The 27,648-nt window shown below is 40.0% G+C and overlaps 1 protein-coding gene across 1 annotated transcript in view; it reads left to right on the top strand.

Annotated features, from left to right (window-relative positions):
- Positions 1-27,648, top strand: part of LOC309695570 (uncharacterized protein) — a 212,766-nt gene that overhangs the window by 170,589 nt on the left and 14,529 nt on the right. Inside the window, exon 6 of the mRNA XM_082516307.1 lies at positions 13,068-13,193. Within this exon, the coding sequence (XP_082372433.1) occupies positions 13,068-13,193 (126 nt within the window). The remainder of the gene's footprint in view (positions 1-13,067; positions 13,194-27,648) is intronic.

Genomic DNA, 27,648 nt, shown 5'->3' on the forward strand with positions numbered 1-27,648 from the left:
GGACTTGCTGTCATAGCAACAGAGCCGTAAGCGTAAACCTGCTCGGGAGCAGGTTTACTTTATGTAAACAGGATTAGATCGCGGCCACTCAGGTATGTCCGCTTCATTTACACGAAAGCAACAGTGATATTCCACCACTGTTTCACCATAAATAAATAACATCAATGTAACTAAAGATAATGCAGCACTTGATCCTTTTATTGATGTCACACAGATACATACAGGTCATTTCCTAAAAAAGGGAAATGTACTATTAACATTCTATTACATGTATGTGATTATTACAGATGTAATTCATATTTCAGAGTAGCAATTGTAAATTACTTCGTGTAATCAAGATGAGAGACCACTGCTATAAAAGCGAAGGTGGATTTGGGAAGTCTGTCACAGCCATGTCCTGTCCGTATACGCGAGCCACCCATTGCAGAAGGTGCAAGATTGATAAGGAGAGTCCTCAGAATTCAGCGTATATTGCGGGACAGACAGGATCCTTTAGCTCAGCGCGACAGTGTGCTCATTGAGAGATATCGATATTCCCGTGAGGGTATTATTCACTTAACCAACATGTTGACGAGGGGGTGCAGGACCACCGCCTGTCTTTTTTTGCTCTGCCCTTTTCTTGGTTGCTGTTATGAACAAACAAACAGATTATTTCAGGGTCTCTTTCCAAGAGACGAAAAGCAATATAAGTGGTAAATATTAGCATTCTGTAGAATATTCTTATATTTCACTTTTACTTGTTCCCATGTTCTAGTGGGTCCTGTTGTGGCTCTAATGTGAAAGGGGATATAATATGACAATATAATATAATGTAATATAATATTGGATAATATAGTGTAATATAATAAATCTATAAATAGGCTAAATAATAAAGTGACTGAATAGTGGTATTGTCATGCGCTTTGGGTGCCTTGAAAAGCGCTATATAAACCCACTCCATTATTATTGTTATTATTAAATTACTTACGAGTTTGATTTGTCAGCAACTTTCTGCCAGCCCTCTCTCCTTGCTTTTGCAGCCTTTGCAGTGTTCCCTTGCGTTTTAATTAAACTCTGAAACTCCTGAAATCCCGCACTCAAGAGTTCTTGCTCTGCTGCCGGAAAATACCGAGCACGCCCCTTCGACATTTTCGTCGAACAATCAGCGGGTTGCCGATCAATGTTTCTACTATCGATGCGTAGCCCCTTTTACGACACCCAGTGATGTCACATTACTGCGTCCAGCTGTACTAATGGTCAACAACAGGTGGGTTCGGGGAACCGGATTAGCGAGCTCACGGTTAGCGCGATCGTTTGATCTTGGATGTGTCATTTGATCTTGGATGTAGTGAGCGACGTACGAAGAACGGGCCCCTGGTACCATCAACTATGTTGGTAAATTAGATCATGTGATTGGCTGAAGGATCTGATTCGTCATGAACTTTGGGGGAGGAGCAATAACGTCAGACTGTGGTGAGAGTACAGCAGACTGGCAAAGATTTGTTTCAAGGTAAGTGCAATCCTAACCACTAATTCTTTCCTTTTGTTATGATCCTAATCCTTAGTCCTTCCAATGATACAATGCAAATAGCTAAACTTCCATAATTTTCATCCCTGTCCCTGGACATTCCAGCTATGTAATATACATCACTTATGCTTCCAACATTGTGCTGATGTCCTCTGCAGTGTGTCTTTGGAAACAAGCCACGCTATGTGCACCAAACATCTGAACTGCATTTAATGTTTTTGTTTATATTTTATGTATTTTTAAAAATAATTTCTCTTTCAACACAGTATTGCAAGTACTTAGTCAAGTGGGCTCCTCACAAGAAGAGGAAAATGGATAGAAGAGTGTGATGGCATCAGCCACACATGGGTAAATCAGTCCATTTGTTCACTTTATTAGTTTGTTTTGCAGTTTTCTTCATTAATATAATTCATTAATCATTTGGTTAAACCTAACATTGGTATTATGAGGCGCGCACATAGTAACATTGTGTGGTTTTTCTTAAATGTTTTGTTATATTAATTATGTTTCTCTTTCTTTGAGTTACCTGGGTTTGGGCGGTGGCTGTTTCCTGTCTGGGCAAAAGGCGTGGCTGAGGACTCTGGGAACAAAATGCCTGCTCAGCAGGACCAACCATGGGCTTACCAGGAGGAGGGGTGTTTTAGGTTTAGTTCGGTTATGCTGTGCTTAGTTAATATTAGTGTGCGTTTTTGTTTCCCCCCTATTGTGTGTAAATGGTTTGGCCAAATCATTATAAAAGCTACCCTCATGTGTCTTTGTAATTAGGTCAGTTTGTCAGTTAAGTTGTGTCTCACTTTGTTTTGTTTAAGTTTCTGGAAATTACTTTTCGTAGAGTTATATTTAGTTGACCTCTTTTATGGGCCTGCAAAGTATGTTTTTGAATTTTGTTAATTTTGGACTTTTTGAGGGTTAAAATAAAGAAAATAAAAAGTATTTCTGGCTTACATCTATCTTCCACAAACCTGTCAAACATGTCAGGTTGTTGAGATTCGCAAAGTTGAGACAAATGCCTCTTTTTGAGATGTGCGATAATAACTTTCAAGTTACTGTGGAAAAGTTGACTAACTGGCCGGCTGAAAAGTCTCCTGCCAGGGGAGGAAAAGAACAACAGTTCAGATTTTGGCCAGTTCCGTCATCTGGGATCCTTCTCCACATCCGCTGGTGAACATGCATTAACTCACACATAGTGCTCATGTGCATAAACACAGGCTGATAATGTCTGGAAAGTTGCAGTAAACAAAAAAACATTACTTGTTCATTTGATTTCATTGCTTCTTCATTTGATTAACATATTCATGAATATTCTGACTAACATTTTGGCAAGCAGGGACATGACACAGGCCCGTGTGAAGTGAAGGAATAAACATGTCATCAAAGGGAAGTTTCATAAAGAGTTCTGCTCTTTTAGCTATCTCTTCCCAGGAAATGAATCTTTGTACTTTCGGACTTGCAGAAACAGAAGATTGTTATGGGCGGCTGTGCATCTTCCACTAATCGGAAGGTCAGTTGTTCAATCTCTTACAACATTTCTTATAGGGTACAGAGTACAGTGAACAGGCACATCATGACCGTTTACGATAGTGATGGCCAAATGAAGCTTTCCGAAGCACTGAAGCTTGTATTGAAAAACGGTTCATTACTCGAAGCTTTTCAACACAGTCCTCTCCGGTGACATCTGGTGGTGAAAATTTTGAAGAGCAGCTTGAATCTGCAAAATAAAACGGACTGCTCAATCATCACTGCTCACTCAAGAGTGGCGTTCTCTCCGATATTGGGCCACCGTTCCATTGCTTTGAACATGTAATTGGTTTTGTTTTCTCGATTGGGGGGCTGAAAAAAATGTAATGCGTATTTGCGTAATACATTTTGATCAATAAACTTTCCCTATTTAAACATGCACTATGGTGTGGCCTTTCTTTGCTCATAACTCCTTGATGTTGGTAAATACAATAAGTGAGCAATATATATAATATACATATGATAACGCACAGCACATTATGGAGTATGCCCCTGCTGTGGAGTCCTGCCTCCATCTACTTGTCATTTAATCACAGCTGGACAGGTTCATACAAAATATTAGATGAGGCCAATTGTCCTATACATATGTGGAGCAGGGAAATTATTTTACTGCTATTGTTAAATAATAAATATAATCTGCAGCATGGATATTGCATTCAGAGGTTTAAACAGTGTGTCTTTCAGAAAGGCTAAAAGTCACAGGCTGACAGGAAACAGGCTTGCAGAGAGTTTGCAGAAGTGAAAGCAGAAAGTTATTTTGAGCAGCAGGCTAAGACGATCATGGCTGTAACAATGTAACAGATGGCTTTAAGAAGGCCTTAAGATGTTAACTTTGTATTTTTTATACACAATGCATATCTGTGCTTATTAAAGAGTTGGAGCTCGGTCAATTAATTGGAGGTTGTAAGCTTTGTTCGGCGCGATGTCCGGACAATCTATTGTGTAAGTGACTTGGAGCTATAGAAGGTTAAAACTGCGTACATGCTTACAAAACACTTATATCAGGTCATTTTATATTAAGGTTTTAGTAGAGGTTCTTGGTTAAAACATTTATTTAGTAGATGACATATACATAGTCTCAGTTAGGTTGTAACACATAAGGATGAGCCTCTGTTCTGGTAAAAGGTCAGAAGTGCAACAGGTGAATTGAGAAAGAGCATTTGAGGACGAGACACAGACAGTTAGTAGGTGAAGAGGTGACACAAAGAGCATGTGAGGTCAACACACACACACACATGAGTTAGATTTATTTAGAGGAGAGGTTAGTCATGTCTGGCTGGAACTGCGAAAGTGTCTCGGTAAAAGAGGAACAAGACAAGAACTGAAAGGTAGACAGGAAGTGCCAGCCATGAAAATAGAAGATGATGTTCTTTCGAATGGTGGTAAAAGTCATTGTAGTTTTGATATTGACGTATGTCTATATCCTGTCTGTGACGCATGAAGGGGCGTCAGTAAATCAAACCCTGATGCTATAAAAATCTGTGTATGCTTTGATTAAGTCGAAGACCAGTTCCTGTCTGCGAACAGAGCTGTTCTTCCCACACATGTGTATTCATTAAAAATCATTGTTTGACCAAGATCTTCTGGACCAATGGTGGTTTGTACTCTCCTTCCTCAATATTTGAACCTTAACATTTTGGGGGCTTCGTCCGGTGGTTGAGGAGGGAGAATTGGAGGTGTAGATGGAGAAATTTGGTTTTAGGTGGTCTGACGGGCAGACATGAATTCCAGTGGTCGAAGTGAATGGGCATAAGCCGGCTTATCCAAAGGTAAGGCACTACCTGTTGAATTATTTCCAAAGTGTGCCAAATTGGACATGATAAAATTTAAGTCTACTCACTGAAATTACTGGTGGATGTCTGTTTTGATTTTGATGAGAATCTCATGACAGTACTGAGGATTTAAAAGCAGTTGGACTGCTGAAAATGATTGAATACGGTTGGACCGTAAAAAGCAGTTGGACTGCTGGTAATGATTGAATGCGGTTGGACCGCTAAAAGGATTTAATACGGTTGGACTGTGGAAAGCAGTTGGACTGCTCAATGATTTTAGTATGTTAGGGAATTTGGTTATTTTTTGGTTATAAGGTTGGACCTGCTTCAGTCATACACTTGTTTTGGGTGTTGATTGTTGTTTCAAAGTATTATAAATTATCTTAGAACGGAACCGTGGGGGTTCTAGGAAGCGCAGTGCTCAGAGGTAACGCTTGCCAATGCCAGGGACGCTTAGGCATTGTCCTCTAAGAGGGATAGTCAGTTGGTCACTGTGGAGCTTGGGGCACTCCAGAATAACTAGTGGTTGGACCACTTTACCGTTTGGAACGGTAATCTGCGCTTTTTTGGGCAGCAAAGGTTGGACCTTGGGTGTTGGACACTTTTAAATTGAGTTAGGGACTTTAGAGATGAGGCCAGAAACTGTTGGACAGATACTGGTTAATTGATTACAAAAAAGTTGGACTTTTATCGGTTGGACCGTTAACTTAAATTTGTCGAAATTGGTTAGGCGCTAAAGCTGACAGATCTGACAGTAATTGTAAATATAAGACGTCTTTGTAATATAAGGGATCTCTGTGTGAAAGGAGTCTGAGGCAATGCTGGAGCTATTTTTAGACGGAGTGTGTGTGAGTGTGAAAATGCAAATTAGTAAGCAGTGAACTGTTTAAACCACAGTTGGTTTTACAAATACTGCTGCAAACATTGTTGAGTGTGAGTTTCAAATGCCATTTATGTTCATTAGAGGACTATAAATAAAGTATTGAGTTGCCGTAGTGGATGTATAGTAATTGACTAAGTTTGGATGTAGATATATAAATATATTGAGTGCACTATATATACTTAAAACTAACATACTACTTCTCTCCAGCAGTAGTTGCTGGTGTGTTTTATTTTTTAATTTCTTGTGTGTGCGGTGAGAATTAATAGAGGTATTCAATCGTTTTTTCTTTGTTTTTGTTTACTTGCTCTTTCTGATTATGACAAGCATGTCTAAAATACTCTTAGGAAAGTGTGTTTTGAGTTATATTCCTCAACTCTGGTCACAGTTTAAGTGTGTGAAGGCGGTGACTAGAAGGTTTTGAATGATGAATAAAGGTGTGAGAGGTATTTCTTTGGTGATGTAAAGTAGGATGTTTTAAAGTTTGAAAGTGTTTTTAATTTAAGAGATGCATGAGTGATGTTATAAGAGTTTGAGTTTCTTTTCTTTCAGTTTAAAAACACATACGTACATACACTTGATACACCCGTTTACTCTTTGACTTTATTAAAACAGACGGTGTATTTCAGTTTGAATTTCAGTAATTGTATGTTGATATGGTAATTTAGTTTATGTTAGGTGAAGGAGATGTCCATCTCCGCGTCTGGTACTGAGTGAAAGTGAGCACGTTGAAGGCTGTGATGTGAATGCTGACAAATGCAAAGAGTTTAGTTTATTTAAAAAGGTGTGTGTGTGAGAGGATTATGAAATCATTGTGTGAATGATGCTACATTTTAGATCAAAAGTTAGTAGAATTACAGAGGGTTTGTAGATTGTAAATACAAAATAAGTTTGATTAGCCTGGAGAAACAGAAAAGCAGCTTGAGCTGCTCTGAGAAGCTGCGTCCTGTGTGTGTGTGACAGGAAGTTACATGCCCATAAAAGGAAGTCTGAGAGAGAAGTGTGTGCGTAGGCAAACTGCAGAGTGTGTGCGTGAAATAAGGGTGTTGTTTTTACATCAGGATTTAGTAGAACTAAAGTAGAACGTTATAAACAAACAGATAAAAAAGTAAAATGAAGAGAGAAAATAACTGATAATTACATTAATGAATAGAAAACACACATACACAAAGTGCCATATGTGAAATTATTCTAGGAAAGAATCAGAAGTGAGATAGTTTAATATAAGATGCAATGAAGGAAGCAGCTTACACTCCAGAGCCAGTGTGTTCCCTCCCCTCATACCCCTGCCCACTTGGCCCCCGTATCAGGCGAGTATGGAAGGCTGGATAGCCCATGACGGGTAAGATCCCACCTCGAAACCCTGGGACAACCTAAGGCAGGCACAGTCACGATTACTCGGCGTCACTCAGTCCCGGTGAGCTCAGACTAACGGGTGAGATGAAGTGAAGAAGATGGGACCCCAAGGGTAAAGCCGCTGGGCTAAGGCAGAGGTGGAAAGTGGCAAGTGGAGCCCTAACTTCTGGCTGAGGACAAGGAATGCTGCTATTTAAGGTGGGAAATCAGAATTTGGGTTAGCAATCACAGGGTGCAGAGTGGGGGTCACCCAGAGTCATAATCCAGTGAGATATCTGTGTCACCTCTTATAGTTTTCCTGTAATCTGAGCTCAAAGATGAGAATATATAGAGTACAGTAGAGTAAATTGTGCAAAGTTTACTATCAATTTTCTCAAAAACCGTACAGTAATTTTGGCTGTGGATCACAGGGTGAAGAGTGGCGACAGCCTAGAGTCAGAATCCAGTGAAATATCTGCGTCACCTCTTACAGTTTTCCTGTAATCGGAACTCAAAGATGTCAATATGTAGAGTACAGTAAAGCAAAATGGGAAGATTTTACTATCAATTTTCTCAAAAACTGTACAGTAATTTTGGCTGTGGATCACAGGGTGCAGAGTGGAGACAGCCTAGAGTCAGAATCCAGTGAAATATCTGCGTCACCTCTTACAGTTTTCCTGTAATCGGAACTCAAAGATGTCAATATGTAGAGTACAGTGAAGCAAAATGGGAAGATTTTACTATCAATTTTCTCAAAATCCATACAGTAATTTTTGCTGTGGATCACAGGGTGCAGAGTGGAGACAGCCTAGATTCATAATCCAGTGAAATATCTGCGTCACCTCTTATGGTTTTCCTGTAATCTAATCTCAAAGATGAGAATATATAGAGTATAGTACAGTAAATTGTGCAAAGTTTACTATCAATTTTCTCAAAATCCGTACAGTAATTTTTGCTGTGGATCACAGGGTGCAGAGTGGGGGTCACCCAGAGTCATAATCCAGTGAAATATCTGCGTCACCTCTTACAGTTTTCCTGTAATCTGAGGTTAAAGACGAGGATATTAAAAGTACAGTAGAGTAAATTGTGCAAAGTTTACTATCAATTTTCTCAAAAACCGTACAGTAATTTTGGCTGTGGATCACAGGGTGAAGAGTGGGGGTCACCCAGAGTCATAATCCAGTGAGATATCTGCGTCACCTCTTACAGTTTTCCTGTAATCTAAGCTCAAAGATGAGAATATATAGAGTACAGTAGAGTAAATTGTGCAAAGTTTACTATCAATTTTCTCAAAATCCGTACAGTAATTTTGGCTGTGGATCACAGGGTGAAGAGTGGAGATGGCCTAGATTCATAATCCAGTGAAATATCTGCGTCACCTCTTATAGTTTTCCTGTAATCGGAGCTCAAAGATGTCAATATGTAGAGTACAGTAAAGCAAAATGGGAAGATTTTACCATGAATTTTCTCAAAAACTGTACAGTAATTTTGGCTGTGGATGACAGGGTGAAGAGTGGCGACAGCCTAGATTCAGAATCCAGTGAAATATCTGCGTCACCTCTTATAGTTTTCCTGTAATCTGAGCTCAAAGATGTCAATATGTAGAGTACAGTAAAGCAAAATGGGAAGATTTTACTATCAATTTTCTCAAAAACTGTACAGTAATTTTTGCTGTGGATCACAGGGTGCAGAGTGGGGGTCACCCAGAGTCATAATCCAGTGAGATATCTGCGTCACCTCTTACAGTTTTCCTGTAATCTAAGCTCAAAGATGAGAATATATAGAGTACAGTAGAGTAAATTGTGCAAAGTTTACTATCAATTTTCTCAAAAACCGTACAGTAATTTTGGCTGTGGATCACAGGGTGCAGAGTGGAGACAGCCTAGATTCATAATCCAGTGAAATATCTGCGTCACCTCTTACAGTTTTCCTGTAATCGGAGATCAAAGATGTCAATATGTAGAGTACAGTAAAGCAAAATGGGAAGATTTTACTATCAATTTTCTCAAAAACTGTACAGTAATTTTGGCTGTGGATCACAGCATGCAGAGTGGGGGTCACCCAGAGTCAGAATCCAGTGAGATATCTGCGTCACCTCTTTCAGTTTTCCTGTAATCTAAGCTCAAAGATGAGAATATATAGAGTACAGTAGAGTAAATTGTGCAAAGTTTACTATCAATTTTCTCAAAATCCGTACAGTAATTTTGGCTGTGGATCACAGGGTGAAGAGTGGAGATGGCCTAGATTCATAATCCAGTGAAATATCTGCGTCACCTCTTATAGTTTTCCTGTAATCGGAGCTCAAAGATGTCAATATGTAGAGTACAGTAAAGCAAAATGGGAAGATTTTACCATGAATTTTCTCAAAAACTGTACAGTAATTTTGGCTGTGGATGACAGGGTGAAGAGTGGCGACAGCCTAGATTCAGAATCCAGTGAAATATCTGCGTCACCTCTTATAGTTTTCCTGTAATCTGAGCTCAAAGATGTCAATATGTAGAGTACAGTAAAGCAAAATGGGAAGATTTTACTATCAATTTTCTCAAAAACTGTACAGTAATTTTTGCTGTGGATCACAGGGTGCAGAGTGGGGGTCACCCAGAGTCATAATCCAGTGAGATATCTGCGTCACCTCTTACAGTTTTCCTGTAATCTAAGCTCAAAGATGAGAATATATAGAGTACAGTAGAGTAAATTGTGCAAAGTTTACTATCAATTTTCTCAAAAACCGTACAGTAATTTTGGCTGTGGATCACAGGGTGCAGAGTGGAGACAGCCTAGATTCATAATCCAGTGAAATATCTGCGTCACCTCTTACAGTTTTCCTGTAATCGGAGATCAAAGATGTCAATATGTAGAGTACAGTAAAGCAAAATGGGAAGATTTTACTATCAATTTTCTCAAAAACTGTACAGTAATTTTGGCTGTGGATCACAGCATGCAGAGTGGGGGTCACCCAGAGTCAGAATCCAGTGAGATATCTGCGTCACCTCTTTCAGTTTTCCTGTAATCTGAGCTCAAAGATGAGGACATTAAAAGTATAGTTGAGTAAATTGGGTAAATTTTATTGTTAATTTTCTCTGAATCATACAGTAATTTGGGCTGTGGATCACAGGGGTGAAAGTGGAGATTAACCAAAACTGGGAGTGGATTGTGAAGTAAAATAGTGTCAGGACAGAAAACACTGCGTTTCTAAGCCAGTCGGCACCTATACCGTAATATGCGTAAGAGTAGTGCAACAACATTTTAGGTGCGGCTGGCGGGGCGGCTAGCTTGACTGCGACTTCGTAAGTGAGGGCTCACTTGACCGCAGTTTGCAGTTTCTGTTCAGTGTCTAGTCTGTATCTGTCTCGTGTCTCCATCTTTGTTTAGTGGTTTCTTGTTTCCTGTCTTATTTTGAAAGTCTTTGCCTTATGCGGATTGTTTTAGTGATAGAAGCACCATGGAGGACGAGTTTGAAGGTACCAGCTCTCAGGTATGAAGCTAACTTTCAAAAGTTACATGAGTACAAACAGGTATCTTGTCGGGTTTTTTTCGTTTGCTTGTTTTTGGTTGGTTTTTTTTTTAACCCTGTCCTGTCTGGCTGTTTTTGTGGCACAAATATAACGGTGTAGAGAAAGAGTTGAGCGCGCACGGGCAGAAATATTGAGAGCGCCAGCAACACGTTGTTAGCGAGCGCAAATGCAAAAACCGAGCGAGAGGGGCTGCTGTTGTGTGTGTTTGTATGGAAAATAGCAAACACTGAAATACATGTTTTGCACGCATGAATGAATTTTGTTCACTAAAATTCAGCTTTTCTTCGCTCAAAATAAATTTCTCCTCAAAATGCAACACTTGTACCTGCAAACTTTTTTTATGTGCTCTCAATTTTTACGTGCGCTCAGAATAGTGGCACAAAAATAACGCCATACCAGGCTGTGTCCCAATTCAGGGTCTGCACGGTTGAGTGCGCGTACTACGTACTATAAGTACGAGAAGTGCGGAAGTGAGAGGCTTGTGAAATGGGACGGTCTAGCCTTCGTCGTGCTGTTCAGGTTGCCTAACAACCATGATACTAACCGCGAGAAACGTTTCATCCAGCTTTGTTTGACAGAAATGAAGGAGAAAAAATGTTTTGTTGGTCATTTATTTTTGTCATGACATCACTTTGATTAGTTGAGTATCTGAGGCTGAGACCAGAGGACTGTAAAACATGATTGTTGGGCTTCATTTCTGTACTGAACAGTCATTTTAAGATTAGTTAGTAAATAACAATTAGCTAATGTTGTTCATGAGACTAAAATCATCTCACTGTGGTAATGTAAATATAATATGGCCAATAATATATGTATTGTCAGATTATTATGATATATATATTTATATACATATTACAGCAGTGAGCTTGAACTCTGGGTCAAAGATTCAAGTTGCAGTTATTTATATTTCCTATCACCTTAAATCTTCACTCAAAGACAAGTATCTTTGACAGTATTATACATAAGAGACAAATATTGTTCGTTTAATATGTTGGCATTATTACATTTGGCTCAATGCTTACTTTTATGTGTAAAAAGAAAATGTACGAGCTGTGATAACTGTTTCTGATAGAATGAAGAGTAGACTGATATATGAAATATTCCTTTATTGGGTGAGAAACTCAGACCATGTCATAACTGCTTTAAGTCATACAAAATAGATATCAGAGCCTTAAACAGGCTGACTTCTGCTAAATGGGTCAAACTGGGCAGAAAGTATACAAACACAGAACATCCTTATAGAATATGATGTAACACTATAGATCAACTTACCTCAGAATATATAAAGCATATAAACAATTACAGCAAAATGATGCAACAAACACTACTAATCCAAAATACTCAAAGCTTCATAGAACTGAAACAAACATTTATTTTTAGGTCCATTCTGCTGCTGATACATACTTTAGGTTTCTGAATGTTAAACTTGTTGCTGCCTTTTATAGTGTGTAACTTGAAGGCCCTGAGTACTTTCTCCCACAAATTATTATAAAATTATTTTAACATTACCTAATAAGACTGATTCAGGACAGACGGTTAGTTATTGTAAACTTTTCTAGCAGTCAACCACAAACAGGGAACAGGCTGTCTATTCTCTCCATCTGTCAGCTGCTGCTGGCTCTTCCTCCTCCTCCTCTACAAGTGTAACTTATAAATACATGTTCAGACTTTTATTACACAATCAGAGAGAGAGAGTGCAGGACAGACAGACAGGTGACAGTCTCAGGCGTACATACTGCTACAAAACAGCACCAGAAAAGGAGGATTTAGTCTTTGTGTTATTACGAGTGCTAAACAAGAAGAGTTCCCAGATGGTACAGTGGACACATGTGTGATTCCTGTGATTAAAGCATCTTTCTTTCAGCTTAACGAGTGAACCGTCAGCTCGTTCAAACACACGTTAAAGTCCGTTTGGCTCGACACCACCGAACAGAGGCAGCAATATAACATAGCTAACATTAACAGTGCAGTGAATCCTGCTTGTGCCGCGATATTCAGGACTGCAAACCGAGCAGCATCACTGACTTTCAGCTTGTTGTGTTTGTGGATATACGACTGATTTTAATTATCTATCAAATCATCACATTCTCTGTAAGATTAAGGTCAACTATATATATATTTAGAAGTAGAGGCTTTAAAACCAAGTTAACGCTGAAAGTACAAACATCACTAATGTCACACAACTTTGCCGACATGCGGCCAACAGTAATGTTTTCATGTTCTTCATTATTAAACATTCGCACATAAAAAAAGTGGCATAGTATTCAGTACTTACTTTTGACAGTTTACTCTTCGGCCGCTGCCTTCTGCCGTATTTTGCAGCAAAATTATCCACACCCACCGCCGCGCTATGAATTGTGGGATATATGGGACCACGAAGCGTGCACCGGACCACGCTTGATATTTGGGGAAATCGACGGCGCATTTGAAGTACACTTCGAGTTGGGACAGTCGTCACGTGGCGGTGACGTAATTGCACTGCTTCCACAATCTATCTATCAAAAATGAGCCAAACATATTGTTGTCTTCTCTTAAAACAGATGGCGGCAGCATCTGAAAAGGATGGGACACATGATAGCAGACCCACACAGGATGAATCTAAAGATGATTCAAAGGATGAAGCAGAACATTTGGGACAAATGATTCACAAAGTGGCCATGGAAAAGGTAAAATTTGTTCTCAGTTTCAATGCATTCAACAAAATATGTCTTTGTATTCTTCTACGTCACATGGTCAGCTCATATGTATGGAACACCAGGACTGCCATAATGAATTAATTAAATACACCATTAAATAATTAATTAAATGTGGCAATAATTAATTAAAATCGGAAATAATTACCGTATTTTCTGGACTACAAAGCGCACCTGAATATTAGCCGCGCAAGCTAAAATCAGGGCAAAATCTTGTTTTGTACATACATTAGCCGCACCTGACTAAAAGCCGCAGGTGTTTCAATGTTGACTTATCATATGTAAGAGAATATGCACAAAGGGAATTGTCAGGAAAGAGATGGCTGTTTGGAGACACACCCCTTTTATTAATATTTTGAAAACAAGTTAGGAGTACATATTTGCATAACTTTTTAGGCATATGTACAAGTAGCGGTAATTACAAGTACGAAACATGTACTGTGCTTCATAAATGAGTAACAAATGTAGTACATAACAATAACCTACCTACAGCACACCAAAAAAAATAGATTCAGACTACCTTTTAGGCTCAGGTGCAGTGACACGGCTTTAACAAGAAGAAAAGTCAGTCATTCACCACCATCTTTCTCTTCTTCCTGCGCACTAACACCACCAAAGTCCTCTTCTCCAGTGTCGGAAACGAACAGGCTCAGGGTGGCTTCGTCATCCACTCTCCGCTTCTTTCCTTCGTTGTCACTTTCAAAACCAAAGAAATCCTCGTTGTCAGAGTCGAACACCCTCAGAAGGGCCGTGGCGGTGTCCTCCTTTCCATCATGCAGCAGGTCAGCCCTTCGAAATCCGTTGGTGATCGTGGATGTTTTCACACTTTTCCACGCTGTCAGAATCCACTGGTGGAGTTGAGCATAACTTGCTTTTCGCAAGTTTATCACCGCTCGTGATGCACGCCTCCCGCTGAACGTGTAGCGCTACTTTGAAGTTTGTTTTTCGCGCTACTTTGTACGGCACTACGTTGCCTGGCGGACGGACATGTGACCAACATACCACTCTTGAACCCCGATACTGTGTGTCTGATCACATGCCCTTCCGCCAGGCAACGTAGTGCCGTACAACAGCGGAACAAACAAAACAAATCCTCTTACAATATCACAAAAATCATGGACAATCCTTAGAGAACCCACACCTGACTAAAAGCCGCAGGGTTCAAAGCTTGTGCAAAAAGTAGCAGCTTATAGCCCGACAATTACGGTAATTACGGTACATAAATATTTACGACACATGTAATTAAATAATTATTGACACATTTAATTAATTATTTATTTATTTCACATTTTAATTAATTATTGACACATTTAAGTAATTATTTAATTTATTCATTTTGGCACAGTTGACTCCTTCAGGTCTCACCATGAAATAATTTTATCTGTCAACCTCACCCATCAAACTCAGTGGGCAGGGTTAACACTGATCGAGTCAAAACCATTGCTTTGGCCTGGTGGCCATTGTTTCTAGCACTTTGCTCTTTGCAAAAGTGCTTCGATGATTTCGGAGATGTCTGCCCAGTCTCACGGCAAAGCGTGGGATAGACCCGCTCGTCTCGCAAGCAATCGAGCTGTTATTATCACTGACAAAGCGCAGGCCCCGGTACACAGCTGTAATAACCCCCGCTGACACTGACTTCTTTTACTGAGGTTATATTTATCGGGTTTTTTTTCCTGATGTTCTTATGTGTCCTACGTGTTTCAGTCGCCAATTCGGAATTATGACTAACATTAAAAACATGTTTAAGGAGGAGAGAGAGCAAATAAATTCGATTAACAGCTGATCTTTGGGTTTTTGTTCAGTAATCAGCTTGACCTGCGTATAAACGTATAAATGAGATAATGTTGGTGTTTCCGTCATGTAGTAACTGCTGGCTTTAACTGTACAAAGGTTGTTCGACACTATGAAACACATACAGACTTCATGATGTTCGGCTAATATTTTTATTGTGAATAGTAATCATGAGGGTAAACGGCCCTGTACACCACGGAGCGAGGTCAGCATATCCACGATATCTTCAGCTCTATGAGTTAACACAGTTTCCCAGCTGACTAGTCTAACTGACATGTACGAATATGTCACGGGTCATATCAATATGATTTTACAGAAGATCATCCTTATTACTGCCAACTATTCCAGAGACGTGAAAATCTACAGCATAAAGAACAAAAAAATATAGCAGTCTAACGCAACACTGTAACAGAGATGAACCGTCAGTTTGTCGCAGATCAAAGTGGAATGAAAGTGATTGGTTGAACAGGTGTTCGTGATCTGTGTTTTCTGCATTTTCATCAGCGTAAGAGACTCAGCAGCAGATTAGAATAACAGTTACACATTTAATAAATCACCAAATGAATACACGCAAGAAACGAGCAAACCTGTTCCGACAATTTGAGTTTGTGTTCCCTCAGCTGCAGACTCGCTGCTGTTTAAATGTTTGAGAGGAAGATTAGATATAAAGCAAATGTCAAACATAGACTCAGTCTGCGTTCACATTTGATATGAGGCCAGGACGGATAATGGCTGTGTCCTGTTTGAAGATCATATATGTAAAATTGTTGTCTGACCTCTGTCGATCCAGCCGCTCAGAGTCCGTGGTTACCATGGTTACTGCATAAGCACCTATAATGTAAACAGCTGACACAGCGGAAACCTACCAGGAGCATGGGTGTTTATGGTTTTCATTGCAAAAGAACTGTCTGAATGGTTAACTGAAGTTAACTTGGATAAATTATAGTTAAGGAGTATCACAGATAACGCCCACGTGAGCTGTGTGACTGTTCACCACTACACTGAAATAAGTAGGCTATTACTGAAATACACGTGCTATATCATAAACTATGATATAAATAGGGAGGTCCTATTAACATGTTTAGTTTTAAAGGACACCTTCCTGCCTTTAGTCTCATTCATGAGCAGTATTAGTTTTCTTCTAACATCCAGAAGTCTGCACCATGTGTTTCATAGTTTGTAACAAGCCTTTGACAGTTAAACATCATGTGACCGAAAAAGAAAAAAAAGAAAAGAAAAAAAATCACACAAATTGTATGTTAACCTCGTTTATTTTTAGTTAAGTAAACTCTAAAAATTCTAACAGATTGCTGGTGCTTAGAATACAGTTGAATAACTATTAAAAAACAGATGATATAATATTTCTGTCCAGGTTGCAGTCTTGATGATGAACATGCTGTTGCAAACTCTGCTCCTCTCAGTGGAAATGCGCCTTCTCTTTTTAAAAGTCAGTTCAATCTTAAAATTCACTGTTAAATCCAAAACACACCAGATAAAGAAAAGCGAATGGTTCAGTCTAACACATGTGCCAGTGAACCATCAAACATCTCTAAAACTGTGCAGTTATGAAACGTAACTTTAACCTCAGCCAAACCAATTTGCTCAGTTGTGAATAAAACAGCGAAGTAAACGTGACCCGACAAACAAAACCTGAGTGAATTAAGTCCAGCGTTTAACCACTGAGAGCTCAAATTCAGGTGAGGTTTCAAAGCTGTGCCGGTGATTGGACATCAGCCGCTGATAAAGTAGGTTTGCCTATAAAGTGCTCTGTTGGGAAACAAGCTCCAGCAGCTCTGCATTCGGGAAAAAAACTATATTTACTTATCTTGTGCAGAAAAATGCGCTGACATTGCTTTATATCGAGCACCGGCTGCCCAGTTAAATTGTGACTATCACCAGGTAGAGTTGGATGTCTCGAGACCGGTCTTGTCTCGAGACCACTTTTACGTGGTCTTGGTCTCGTCTTGGTCTCGACGGACTTTTGTCTTGGTCTCGGTCTTGGTCTCGCTGTTTCGGTCTTGCGTTCTCAAATCGACATAGTGTTCGGAAGATTTGGAGTTAACCATCAGCGGAGCGGGGGGGTGGCTTACTGGGCTTAAGCCCGGGTCATTTTTTCAGAAGCATGGGGTCTTTTGGAGTGTAATTTTTTAGTTAGATGCCTGACTGACAACTGTATAAAACAAAAACAACACACGAAGCACAGAGTGCACCGTCGTAAATTCCCCCTAATTTTGGTATGATCCGAGCTCAGGCACTGGGCGACTGAGCACAGCACCCATGTGAGCGAGGGGGGAGAAGCTGCTGCCTGCGAGTTTGCTGCAGACAGAGGAGAGCTTAAGTTTGACCAGGCACCAAAGCAAATCATTCGTACTGAACTAATAATGTAAATATGACGGTGTATCACAAAAGATTGATATCAAACTGATCACTTGGTTGCGTTACTTGCTCTTCGAGTGAATCAACAAATGGATAAATAAAAAGCCGAACAGCAATGCTGATTTTTTTAGAGAGTCTTAGCTTACATTTCATATTTTCAGTTGTTACCCTCCACGCAGAGGCGGAGCCAGACATTTGAAACACCCGGGGCTTAGCCCAAAAGGGTAGTATGCATGTGGGATTTTTTTTTTTCCCTTGGGGGGGGGGTAGAAATGACTGAAAGATTAATAGGCTCTGTTTTGAGTTTTGTTCAAAAAAGAATGACTTCATATAGGGAAAAATATATATCACATATACAGGACACCTTAAACTAGTTTTTTAATTAAGCAGCAAGGCAGAACAAAATCAGGGCTGTATCAAGACACAGGGACTAAACCCCAATTCAACCAGACCCAGAACTGATCCAGAATTAAAACAGGACTACAACAGTTCAAAATCAGGACTACTTGGGACTTAACCAAGACAGAATCAGAACTAGATGATAGTAGCACTAAAAATCATCATAGACTTGCACTACATTTATTTTTTAATTTTACCAAAGTACAATATTTAGATTGAGAAAAGTTTATATAATTATTTAGCCTTGTTGTGCAAACAAGCCTGCATAACTTAATAAATATAGAATTTGAAAAATAACAAACCTAAAAAGAAACACTAGGTACGAGATACATGAGGACCTATGATACAGTGATACTTTTGGTAAACAACCATTTGACTAACATGTGTGTCTCACCTGGGGCCCGTTCTTCGTACCTCGCTAGGTAAGTTAGCTGGATTAGATTGTTGACGATTTCGCGTGATCTTGGATCGTTCGGTTCCCCGAAGCTCATCCGGGACTTGCTGTCATAGCAACAGAGCCGTAAGCGTAAACCTGCTCGGGAGCAGGTTTACTTTATGTAAACAGGATTAGATCGCGGCCACGCAGGTATGTCCGCTTCATTTATACGAAAGCAACAGCGATATTCCACCACTGTTTCAACATAAATAAATAACATCAATGTAACTAAAGATAATGCAGCACTTGATCCTTTTATTGATTTCACACAGATACATACAGGTCATATCCTAAAAACGGGAAATGTACTATTAACATTCTATTACATGTATGTGATTATTACAGATGTAATTCATATTTCAGAGTAGTAATTGTAAATTACTTCGTGTAATCAAGATGAGAGACCACGGCTATAAAAGCGAAGGTGGATTTGGGAAGTCTGTCGCAGCCATGTCCTGTCCGTTTACGCGAGCCACCCATTGAGGAAGGTGCAAGATTGATAAGGAGAGTCCTCAGTATCCAGCGTATATTGCGGGACAGACAGGATCCTTTAGCTCAGCGCGACAGTGTGCTCATAGAGAGATATCGATATTCCCGTGAGGGTATTATTCACTTAACCAACTTGTTGACGAGGGGGTGCAGGACCACCACCTGTCTTTTTTTGCTCCGCCCTTTTCTTGGTTGCTGTTATGAACAAACAAACAGATTATTTCAGGGTCTCTTTCCAAGAGACGAAAAGCAATATAAGCGATAAATATTACCATTCTGTAGGATATTCTTATATTCCACTTTTACTTGTTCCCATGTTCTAGTGGGTCCTGTTGTGGCTCTAATGTGAAAGGGGATATAATATAACAATATAATATAATGTAATATAATATTGGATAATATAGTGTAATATAATAAATCTATGAATAAATAATAAAGTGACTGAATAGTGGTATTGTCATGCGCTTTGGGTGCCTTGAAAAGCGCTATATCAATCCACTCCATTATTATTGTTATGATTAAATTACTTACGAGTTTAATTTGTCAGCAACTTTCTGCCAGCCCTCACTCCTTGCTTTTGCAGCCTTTGCAGTGTTCCCTTGCGTTTTAATTAAACTCTGAAACTCCTGAAATCCCTCAATCAAGAGTTCTTGCTCTGCTGCCGGAAAATACCGAGCGCGCCCCTTCGACATTTTCGCCGACCAATCAGCGGGTTGCCGATCAATGTTTCTACTATCGATGCGTAGCCCCTTTTACGACACCCAGTGATGTCACATTACTGCGTCCAGCAGTACTAATCGTCGACAACAGGTGTGTTCGGGGAACCGGATTAGCGAGCTCACGGTTAGCGCGATGGTTTGATCTTGGATGTAGTGAGCGACGTACGAAGAACGGGCCCCAGCTCTTGTTCCATCTCTGTTCTGTCCTCATTCTCCTCTCTCTCCCTCTCTGTTCCTCTCTCTCTCTTTGTGCTGACAATCATCAAATATACAGATATTTACAAACTCTTCAGATAAAAACACAAACACTTTTTTAATTGTAACATCAAATCAGACTAAATGTTTATTTTTAAAAAAAAAAACATATTTGTTAACTTTAAGAGTAAAGAGAGAAACTATCTGTATTTCTTAATTGCAAATGGCACCAAATTGTATTCAAAACTGAGCCACACTTATGGAGCTCCACAGATCTTTTCCTGGTGTTTTGATTGACATCTCTTGATGTTCCCATGTCACAGAAACAGGCTCTGTGTTTTGCCTTATATGCATCCACAGGTGTGCCACCAATTTACTCACATGGACTCTACGAACCTATCAGAAGCTTCTTCAGCTCAGAATTGAATCGTCTGGAGTTTCTTATTAATTAACAATAAACTTAGTGTATATGTACTCCTAAATTTGATGAAAGTGATTAAAATAGACAGTTCCCTCTTTTTATTCTGACATTTAACTAATTCAAAAGATATTTCAACATTTATTTATCTAAAACAAAAGTTTACTCTAAATTGATGTTTAACAGTAAAAAAAAGTTTTTATGTTTTCTCCATAAAGTGTATGTAAATATCTGGTTTCAAGTGTGAATATACTGCTGTGTATTGAAAATCCTCTTGTTTTGCATAGATATACTAAACAACATCCAAAGCATAATATATAAAATAACATCTACCTGAGTTTTTTCTTTGAAAGAAGCTCCTTATGTCCATTGTTGTGTTCATCAGTACACAATTGAAACCGATTTAGAGAGTTTGTTTAGCCGTGGAGGCAGGGGCGGAGCGTGGGGGTGGCTTACTGGGCTTAAGCCCGGGTTGTTTTGTCAGAAGAATATCTGGTTTCAAATGTGAATATCCTGCTGTGTACTGAAATCCCTCTTGTTTTGCATATAAATATACTGAACAACATACAAAGCATAATATATAAAATAACATTTACCTGAGTTTTTTCTTTGAAAGAACCCTCGAATGTCCATTCTTATGTTTCAGTACATAACTGAAACCGATTTTGTCGGGGAGGGTAAGAACTGAAAATATGAAATAAACACACGTAAGCTAAGACTCTCTAAAAAAAATAGCATTTGTTCGGCTTTTCATTTCGCCATTTGTTGATTCACTTGAAGAGCAAGTAACGTAATATTGGTCAAGTGATCAGTTTGATATCAATCTTTCGTGATGCACCGTCATATATACATTATTTGTACAGTACGAATGATTTTCTTTGGTACCTGGTCAAACTTAAGCTCTCCTTAGTATGGCTGGCTCCGTCTCTCCAACACCGCACTCACGGGCAGCAGCTGCCCCGCCCCCTCGCTCAGTCGCTTAGTGCCTGAGCTTGGATCATACCAATATCAGGGGGGGATTCACGCACAGTCGTAAATTCCCACAGTGTGCACTATGTGCTTCGAATATTGTGTGTACTTTTTGTTTTATACAGTTGTCAGCCAGGCATCTAACTATGAAAAAATTACACTCCAAAATACCCCGGGCTTCTGACAAAACAACCCGGGCTTAAGCCCAGTAAGCCACCCCCACGCTCCGCCCCTGCCTCCACGGCTAAACAAACTCTCTAAATCGGTTTCAATTGTGTACTGATGAACACAACAATGGACATAAGGAGCTTCTTTCAAAGAAAAAACTCAGGTAGATGTTATTTTATATATTATGCTTTGGATGTTGTTTAGTATATCTATGCAAAACAAGAGGATTTTCAATACACAGCAGTATATTCACACTTGAAACCAGATATTTACATACACTTTATGGAGAAAACATAAAAACTTTTTTTTACTGTTAAACATCAATTTAGAGTAAACTTTTGTTTTAGATAAATAAATGTTGAAATATCTTTTGAATTAGTTAAATGTCAGAATAAAAAGAGGGAACTGTCTATTTTAATCACTTTCATCAAATTTAGGAGTACATATACACTAAGTTTATTGTTAATTAATAAGAAAACTCCAGACGATTCCATTCTGAGCTGAAGAAGCTTCTGATAGGTTAGTAGAGTCCATGTGAGTAAATTGGTGGCACACCTGTGGATGCATATAAGGCAAAACACAGAGCCTGTTTCTGTGACATGGGAAAAATAAAGAGATGTCAACCAAAACATCAGGAAAAGAATTGTCGAGCTCCATAAGTGTGGCTCAATTTTGAATACAATTTGGTGCCATTTGCAATTAAGAAATACAGATAGTTTCTCTCTTTACTCTTAAAGTTAACAAATGTGTTTTTTTTTAAAAAAAAATAAACATTTAGTCTGATTTGATGTTACAATTAAAAAAGTGTTTGTGTTTTTATCTGAAGAGTACATAAATATCTGGTTTCAACTGTATATTTGATGATGTTGGTGTTTGGCTTGATTGTCAGCACAAAGAGGGAGAGAGAGAAACAGAGAGGGAGAGAGAGAGAATGAGGACAGAACAGAGATGAAAAAGAGCAGGTGAGACACACATGTTAGTCAAATGGTTGTTTGCCAAAACTCATCAGAACTGTATCTCGTACCTAGTGTTTCTTTTTAGATACCATTTGTTACTTTTCAAATTCTATATTTATTAAGTTATGCAGGCTTGTTTGCACAACAAGGCTAAATAATTATATAAACTTTTCTCAATCTAAATATTGTACTTTGGTAGAATTAAAAAATAAGTGTAGTGCAGGTCTATGATGATTTTTTAGTGCTACTATCATCTAGTTCTGATTCTGGTTCTGTCTTGGTTAAGTCCTCAGTAGTCCTGATTTTGAACTGTTGTAGTCCTGTTTTAATTCCGGATCAGTTCTGGGTCTGGTTGAATTGGGGTTTAGTCCCTGTGTCTTGATACAGGCCCGACTTTGTTCTACCTTGCTGCTTAAATAAAAAACTAGTTTAAGGTGTCCTGCATAGAATAGCATCTGGCTGCAGTTTAAAGACTTTTTTTGTCTCGGTCTCGGTCTTGGTCTTGGTCTCGTCTTGACTCGGTCTTGGTCTTGTCTCAACTTGGTCTTGGTCTTGTCTTGGTCTCGATACCCTCTGGTCTTGGTCTTGTCTTGGTCTCGATACCCTCTGGTCTTGGTCTTGTCTTGGTCTCGGATTAGGTGGTCTTGACTACAAGTCTATCACCAGGTAACGTGGGCGTGTTTCTTGAATTAGCAGCAGGTGTTAAACAACCGCTGACAGGTGAGTAGGAGGATGCATGCAGGTAATCTGAGGGCCTGCTGAGCTGATTGCTGGTGTCGTGAGAAAAATGTCAGCTCGTTCTTTATGTTACAGAAGCACAGAGACAGAAGACCAGGCGGAAAGAGACGATTGTTCAGTGAAAATGAGAATCTGCGAATGCAACATGTGGAACACGGACAGTGTTGGGGAGTAACGGAATACATGTACCGCCGTTACGTATTTAAAATACAAAATATGAGTAACTGTATTCCGTTACAGTTACCGTTTAAAAAGGTGGTATTCAGAATACAGTTACTTTGTTGAAATAAATGGATTACACTGCGGTACTTTCCTGTTTCATATTGTTGTGTTTTCCTCCGAAAACAATAAGTTCCGTTGGAGCAGCCTTTCAACGCCCTTTCATTCGCACGTGTGAAGAGGTCATGTGATCAGTGACCCCATGAAGCTGTAATCAGTCTGTTTTTATTTTATTTTGAAAGGATGAGCAGGAAGGAGGCGTGGCTGACTCTCCCACGAGATCAGACGTGAACTTCAGCTACAGCCAGCAGGTACGTCCCGCAGCGTAGCTTGAAGGTGACATCATCGCGTGTGTGACAGCGGTGCCAGGGTAGCTCAGTGGTTGGCGCTGCTGCCTCGCAGTCTGAGCGTCTCGTTTCAGACCCGGGGAAGATCAACTTCCTGCTTCAGACTTCAGGAGAATATTATTGCGACCGCGCCACAGACTGCAGCTGCCATCTCTGCTCCGCCTTGTCTCGGTGGGCGGCGACAAGCTGGACAGAGAACAGCTCTAAACATTGTTCGTCCAATCAAAAACCTGTACAGCAGGCCTAAAGCGCCTGTCCAACGTCATCCTCCAGAGATCGCAACCTCTGAAGGTGGTGGTGCTTGGACTTTGAGCACTTCCTGTTCCTGTGACGCGCCGAGCTCTCTTCTTCTCTTGGTTTTGGTCTAACGGCAGTCGGGACAAAGGTCGTGTCCAAATTCATGGGCTGCACCCTCCTGAGGCCGCATTTGTAGACCGATTACGTCACAGCGACGCGCCGAAGGCTGTCCAAATTCGTAGACTCCTCCGAATGCAGCCAACAAATGCGTCCTCCTTTTCCCCGAATTTGAAGGATGGGTCGGGTGTATCCTTCGTGGCTTACCATATCCCAGAATTCATAGCGCGGCCCAGCCAAACTCCAGTTTCCAACAATGGCGGCCGCTACTAAGTTTTAAAATTACTCATACTAATCTTTCTGGGTCACAAAATAAACTTTTAACGTATTTTCAGGCGAGAAAGTAGCTCTGTAAACATCAAATATCTGCTCGGTTTATCAAGATATCGCATATTTGCATAAGTGCTTTGCCGTTTTCGGAGACGTCTGCTACCCACCAGCTCGAAAGCTAGCCGGGAGCTCGAGGGTTACTGATGCGGCCGAGAACGGCACAACGCCCGGCACATCATTTTCAGATCACCGCGGACTTTCGCTGCTCGGGTTAAACGTAATATATAAGTCACTTAGACAACCTAAAAATGTTATTGTTGGGCTTTTTTCAGTGTTTTGTTTGTTCGTGAGTAAATCGGTTTGGCTGAGATTAAAGTTATTAGATTAGATAAAATAAAACTTTATTAATCCCCTGGGTGGGTTCCTCCTTGATTTTTACACAGCTGACTAAACGTCAAACAGAAAACTGATTAAACAGAAGTATGAGACAGTTGAGAATTTACACCAGTGTCCTGTTATACTTTAGATAGCAAGGATCAGACGGCTGAGTTTATTAAACTCCACCGAGACAGCGGTGACGCTAATCAGAAGGCTAGACCGTCCAATTTCACGGCCGTTTATGTTGGGTCTGTGTTTCCACAAACCCCGCTAATTCTAGAGACTTATTCATCATGAAGAAAACAAGACAGTCGATCGATCCATTATTTGCACAAGGGAGGCCTCATCTGTGTCCAGCACGACAAAGAACCCCAAATGGTGGCCTCCTCTCGCTGCCTTTTATTGACAAACTTCAAACAATAGTTTACAAAGCACCTCCCCTTGCAACCCCCCTTTGGTTACAAGACAAGGACTGTATGTAAGTGTGTGTGTGTGTGTGTTATATAGCATCTACTTACATCATGGTAATGTTCAATTATTCAGTACAAAGGGAGTACACAACCCATTTTTCCCAGAGCTTCTTGAATTTCTCAAGCTCGAGTCTAAGGACAAAGGTAAGTCTTTCCATTCCAAAAATTTCTTCCACTATCCCACGCCATTGGGCCCGAGTTGGAGGGTCTGCCTTTAGCCATCTTCGGGTTATGGCCTTCCTGCAGCCAGCCAAAAGTATTTTCAATAAATAATTATCATTATGTGGGAGTGCCGTAGGCAATTTGCCAAGATACAACGTATCAAATGAATAGTCTATTCTAATCCCAATTATTTTGTTTATCTCAAGGGCCACCTCCCCCCAATATGGCTGGATCCCTGGGCAGGCCCAGAAGACATAAAAATGGTTTGCCATGGGGGTTCCACAACCTCTCCAACATAGGCCCTGGCTCTGTGAGCCTGTTTGCCGAGCTGTGAGTTTAGGAGTGTTAAAGAATCTCACTACATTCTTCCAACCAAACTCTCTTAAGGACCTTGAATTTGCAGTGGTAGCCTGAGACTCACATATTCCCCACCAGCTGTCCTCTGAAATTTGTGAGCCTGATTCCCTCTCCCATTTTTGCTTAATGTACAACGTAGAGTGATTTTTAGAGGCTTGTATACTACCGTATATTTTAGAGACCATCTTTTTAGAGTCCTTTCTCTTGTATGCCTCTTGAAAGATATGAATTAGGTTGTATTCGTTTTCATCTCTGAATAGTAACGTCTTGTTGTAATAGTCTCTAACCTGCAAGTATCTAAAGAAGTCATGCTTTGCCAGTCCGTATGTATCTGAGATGGTTTTATAGCTTTGGATTCCCCCATTTGTTGCTAGTGAACAAAAAGAAGTAATTCCTCTCAGAGTCCACTGTTTAAAGGTCCCATCCAGCCTGGCAGGCACAAACTCCGGGTCATAAGCTATCCAATTCAAGGTCCTAGCCTGTTTTTCTATTTGTAGTTTCCCCACTACCCTGAACCATAGTTTCAGGGTGAACCGGGTGAAATGGTTCAAATCTTTGTAAAATTTTTCAGCTTGGTTCTTATTTCCTAAAAGAGACTGTAATGGGAAGTCTAATTGTGTAATTTCCATATTTTTCCATTTAGCTTCATAGTTTGGGGAGCACCAGTTTACCAGGGGCTTCAGTTGTGCGGTGTAGTAGTAATCTTGTAAGCACGGCAAAGCTCGTACTGGACCCTTGGTCTTCTGCCGTTCCAGATGAACCGTGAGATCCATCTGTCCCACTCGTCAAATTGTTTTTGGGTTATCTCCAGGGGTAGTGACTGGAAGAGATAGAGAATTCGAGGCAGAACGTTCATTTTAATTATTTCTGTTCTATTACTCATATCCAAAGGGAGGAGAGACCACCGAGTTAGGTCAGATTTGATCTCTTTGTTGAGGGGGCAATAATTAATTTCATAGAGTCTAGACATGTCTTTCGTTAGGTTTACTCCCAAGTATTTTATTGTGGGAGAGTCCCATTTGAAGTTAAATTTCTTTACAGTTTCCGGTCGAGGTGTATAATTGAACGTAAGGGATTGAGTCTTTTGAATATTTAGTTTATAGCCAGAGTAGTGATTGTAGGCTTTTAGTAAGGTCATCAATTGGGACAAACTAGATTCAGGATTTGTAATAAAAAGAAGAACATCATCCGCAAACATACAAGTCTTGTGTTCTTCACCCCTGATCATTATTCCTTGTATTTCAGAGTTTTCTCTAATAGCCTGAGCCAGAGGCTCAATGTACAAGGCGAACAGGGACGGGCTCAAGGGACAGCCCTGGCGTGTCCCTCGCTTCAGAGTAATATTTTGAGACAGGTGTCCATTAATCCTGATCCTGGCTGTTGGGGAGTAATACAGTGCTTTGATACATTTAATGAAGCCATCTTTGAATCCGAATCTTGCTAGTACCCTAAATAGATATTCCCAACCCACCGAGTCGAATGCCTTTTCGGCATCTAGGCTGACCAACATTGCACTAATATTTCCTGATGTTATATGATCCATCACTTGTAGCGTTCTCCTCAGGTTGTCCTGAGTCTGTCTATTTGAAACAAAGCCTGTCTGATCTAAGTCTATCAGCTCCGGGATAATTGATTCCAGTCTCTTAGCTAGTATTGAAGCAAATAATTTATAGTCCACGTTAAGGATAGAAATTGGCCTATACGAGCTGCATTCTTTTTTATCTTTGCCGTCTTTTGGGATAATTGAGATAACTGCTTCTCTCCAAGATTGTGGGGCTACTCCTGTTCTTAGTGTATGATTAAAGCAATTAAGCAGCACTGGTGTTACTTGTGTCCTAAATGCTTTATACCATTCGGACGGATAACCGTCTGTACCTGGTGCCTTATTCGCCTTCAGTCTGGAAATGGCTTTATGCAGCTCTTCAGCAGTTATCTCTGCCATGAGTTTTTTATTTTGCAATTCTCCTATAGATGGTAGGTCTAATGAGTTTAGAAAGGCTTCCATCATTGTATTCTCTACTAGGGGAGGTTGGGTATATAGGTCTTTGTAATACTGTTCAAATGCCCGTTGGATATCCTCCAGTTTACTGCAAATAATTTGTGACTCAGGGTTCCTGATTTTATGAATTCTGTTCTTTTCCTGTTGTTTTCGCAGTCTCCACGACAGAAGCTTCAGCGCCCTAGGTCCCGTCTCATAATACTTTTGTTTTGTAAATT

The sequence above is a fragment of the Aulonocara stuartgranti genome, assembly GCF_965226115.1.
Source record: "Aulonocara stuartgranti genome assembly, chromosome: 19".
In the NCBI taxonomy this organism is placed as follows: domain Eukaryota; kingdom Metazoa; phylum Chordata; class Actinopteri; order Cichliformes; family Cichlidae; genus Aulonocara; species Aulonocara stuartgranti.